The 4,100-nt window shown below is 35.6% G+C and overlaps 1 protein-coding gene across 1 annotated transcript; it reads right to left on the bottom strand.

The window, feature by feature from the left end:
• Nucleotides 1–1,654: 1,654 nt before the first annotated feature.
• On the bottom strand, nt 1,655–2,596 carry LOC102081178 (olfactory receptor 6C1-like). The gene has a single exon (XM_019352451.1). The coding sequence runs from the start codon at nt 2,594–2,596 to the stop codon at nt 1,655–1,657; it is 942 nt and encodes a 313-aa protein (XP_019207996.1).
• Between the last annotated feature and the right edge of the window lie 1,504 nt (nt 2,597–4,100).

Here is a 4,100-nt window from a genome sequence, read left to right on the forward strand (position 1 = left end):
TAAAAAAATAAAAGAATGCTATTTGATATAAAAACTTTTCTAAAATAAGCAATTAGTTCTTATTTTTGGGGGAAGAAAAGCAATGCATATTTTGGATGAATATCATATTTTTATGAAAATCATAATTTTTATGAATATCATAATTTAATTATTATCATAATTTAATTATTATCATAATTTAATTACTTCCTGAGCTCATGAATAATTCATAGAACCTAACACTCAAAAAGCTCATGAATATTTTTGACAGAAGGGGTATAATATCACTCTCTTATGTGGTATTAAAACACGCCAAATGTTTTCCTTTTACGCACATTTTATATAAAACCGATTTACCAGTAGGCTGCCATTGTTATTTACTTCTCAATGCATTCTGGGTAGTGACGTCATTCTGGGTAGTGACATCACACGGTTGTACCGCATCGAGTTCACAGTTAGCAGCGCACTGGAAATGGCTTCTGTTCAACCTTTCCAGTTTGAACCAGAGCAAACTGAGAGAGAGGATGAAAATAGTCAACCAGTATGTAGTTTAGATGAAGATGAAAACAATCCGTCACACGAGAACGCGAGAGTGAGGGAAAACTACTGGTGTCTATGTGGCTACTCAGTCCAAATTCCATTGACTCTTAGAAATGACTAGACTCGTACCAACAGTAACACCATTAGTTATAAAATGTTTTAAGAAATGTGTTTTGGGTGTCTTAAAGGAAAATGTAAACAGAAGGCAAGATCCATTATAGTTTGCAAGGATAGGGTACAGCTGATGTTATAAATAGCATGACATTTTTATTTTTAAATTGCCTTGACGTCCCACAACTTATGCTTGGCTTCTTTTTGTTTATTTTTGCTCTGTGTTTAGGACGTTCCAGTCTTTATTTATTAATTAATTTATTTTTATTCAAAAGCAAATGAAACTGAGTGGAGACATTTCAAATAAATGGTATCATTTTTACAAACAGAACTGATTGCTATCAGCTGGAACAATATTATTAATTTTAATTGATTAAGTACCAGTGCTCCTTAAGGTTGTGCCAGGCACAGGTCAGGTTACTCCTTTTCACAATTTGCTTCACAAGGAAGAGGACATAACCATTTACTTTTTTGATATACAGTGGTTTGTAGCCTGATGTGATGACAGCCACTTCATTTAGGATGTAAAGAAAACCCAAAAGACTGTTTTCAAAGTAAAGGTGTACAGAGGCCTAGGTCAGAGAGTTTTTCAACTCCCACCTCTGACAGAGCTTTAGTAGCATTTCATATTAAGATTTTCAATAATTACCCGAGAATACAATTTTGGACCCAGAGCTATTATAGTTAAGTGTAACAAAACTAGGTGAATAAAAACATTTTAGTGAACCAGAAAAAGAAGCTAAACATCAGAAAAAGATGTAACTACATGAAACCTTTTTTTGTCCATACAAGACAGAAACTAATAATGTACAGGAAATGTGTTTAATTTGAATGTGTGTTGTTTTCTTTTTTAAATTTCAAATTTTAGAAACCAAAAGGAAATTCTACTTATATTTCAATTAATGAAGACAGTCTGGAAATATGTATCTGTCATAGTATCTATTCATACACTACAGATCACATTTCGCTTAAATCACATATGTACATATATCAACAGATTTTTTGCCCCTCTCTGCAGAAAGACTCACAACTTTAGTCTCAAAGCTGAACTTTTACCACATATAAAATTCAAAACTGTGTTTCTTATTTGTGTCAATTTAAATCCATACATGAGGGGATTAATAATTGGTGGGATGAGGAGAATTTCCATTGCCATAAAATTCTCAAAACCTTGTGGTATTTCTTTTGAGCCAAATCGCATGTATAACATATCAAAAAGAAAAGACAGAACAACAACTGTTAAAGAGAATACATGTGGTACACATGTCTGCATGAATTTGTTCCAGTTTTCTTTGGATGACTGACATGTTTTGATCAGATGTACATAAGACCAGAAAACAAAAAGGACATGGCCGATATAAAAGGTGTAAGTAAAAGCAGGAATAACAATTTTAGCTACAGAGGCAGAGCAAGCTAGATTAGAAATTAACCAGTTTATACAGTAGATTCTTGGTATGTGTGAGCCACATAACCTCAACACTGCTGTTGTTATCGTGCTCATGAAGAGAAGATAAAAGGGAATAAGCCAAGCAAAAAATACAAAAATAGAAACTCTTTGTTTAGTCATCAGAGAGTGGTACAGAAGAGGTCGACATATAGCCACGTATCTGTCATAGGCCATGAGAGCTAGAAGAGAGAAGTCAGCACAAACTGAAGAGTGCAATACAAAACCCTGCAAAAGGCATCCTGCATAAGAGATGACATGAGTGGTGGACAGAAGATCGTAGAGAAACTTGGGATAAAATGCAGCTGTCCCATAGAGTCCATTGACACACAGATTGCAGAGGAAGATGTACATGGGTTCATGAAGGCTTTTATCCACAATGACTGTCACAATTATCGTCAAATTTACCAGCCAAATCACACAGTAACACAGTAAAGTGAGAACAAAGAGAGTGACCCTGTAGTTTGCAATATCACTTAAACCTGAGAGAGTAAAAACAGTAATTACTGAAACATTATCCATAACAAAATATTAGTTTACCTTACTAGGTGACATTTCAAACTGAGAGCAAACGACATTTTTACAAGATAAAGTCAGGGTGTAATGAAGTCTCTCTGTATACTGTCCAACTGACGAAGTATGTCACCAGAGGTTTATATACTCTTCTTGTCAGCCACAATTACGTCGTCAGCATGATGTAAGCGGTGCTTTCACTTCTTGAGTTGAATAATTTTTAAAAAAAATTAAATTTACTTTTAAGAATAAAGTTCTTTATGTCTTATGTAACTGCTCTCTATAGAGCTTGAATAGATTCACAGTAAAGATTGTGTTAAGAAGGTGGAAGAGTGATGTGTGAGCAGCAGTATGACTTCAGTATGGCTTCATGACAAGAAAGAGCACTTTAGATGTGATGTATAGTATGCATATGTATAGCATGTATAGAATACATGTGTGTGAGATAGATATAGATAAATATGACAGAGAAGATGCAAGGAGTAGAGGTAGTGATGGTAGATCAGTTTTAATACATAGAGGGAACCATACAAAACAAGAAAGTCCAAAAGGGATTTGAAGTTACAGTTTACATCACGGCTGGTGTGCCAAGTCAGGTAAACAGACTCAATTGCAGACCACACTCGGAGGCTCTGGCAGTAGGTGAAAATGCTTTATTTACAAACAGTGAAATGTGCAACAGAAAGACAAAACCCACATGGCAGACAGGTCTGGACCAGATCTGGTGTCAAGCCGGCACTGTTGGCTGACTTCTGGCATGTTAAGTGGTATGTCATCCAGATATGGGCCAGGTCTGCCGCAGATCGCACTGTTTATGTGATGGCATGCCATATCTGGCCCGATTATGGTTTGGTTTATGTGGCCCAGGCTCATAGAAACCAGGTCTCGGTCCCGGTGTCATGGAAGGGTGTATGTAAACCAGATGTGGGCCAGGTCTGGCAATGATGCCACTATTTATGTTCCTATTTTCCTATTTTAGTTAGAAGACCCAAATGCCATGTTGCAATACTATACTGCTATGGTAGCCAAAGTTTCAAAGCAGGTCTGACAGGTTTCAAATCAAATCAAATCAAATCAAAATTTATTTATATAGCACATTTAAAAACAACAGTTATGATCAAAGTGCTTCACAAATTAAAAGATAAAATAAGACAGATAAAAATAAGATAAGAAAGATACAACGCAGGAGGAGACAACCATAAAAAACAACCAAATGATAATCAAACTATCTTACATCAGAGCCAGAGTGAAAAGATGGGTCTTTAAACGAGATTTAAAAGACTGAACAGTCTCAGAAGAGCGAATGGCAATAGGGAGGTTGTTCCACAGTCTAGGAGCTACAATGGCAAAGGCACGGTCACCTCTGGTTTTCAACCTAGACTTAGGTTGCATTAAGAGCATCTGGTTTGAAGATCTTAATGCTTTTATGGGATTATACAAATGAAGAAGTTCTGTTAAATAGCTAGGGGCCATGTTATTTAAGATTTTATAAGTGAGTAAAAGAATTTTAAAA

Source organism: Oreochromis niloticus, linkage group LG16, assembly GCF_001858045.2.
Source record: "Oreochromis niloticus isolate F11D_XX linkage group LG16, O_niloticus_UMD_NMBU, whole genome shotgun sequence".
NCBI lineage: Eukaryota > Metazoa > Chordata > Actinopteri > Cichliformes > Cichlidae > Oreochromis > Oreochromis niloticus.

What these genes read in the sequence shown, in the direction of transcription:
- LOC102081178 (XM_019352451.1), bottom strand. Translation starts at nt 2,596, where the DNA reads ATGGATAATGTTTCAGTAATTACTGTTTTTACTCTCTCAGGTTTAAGT.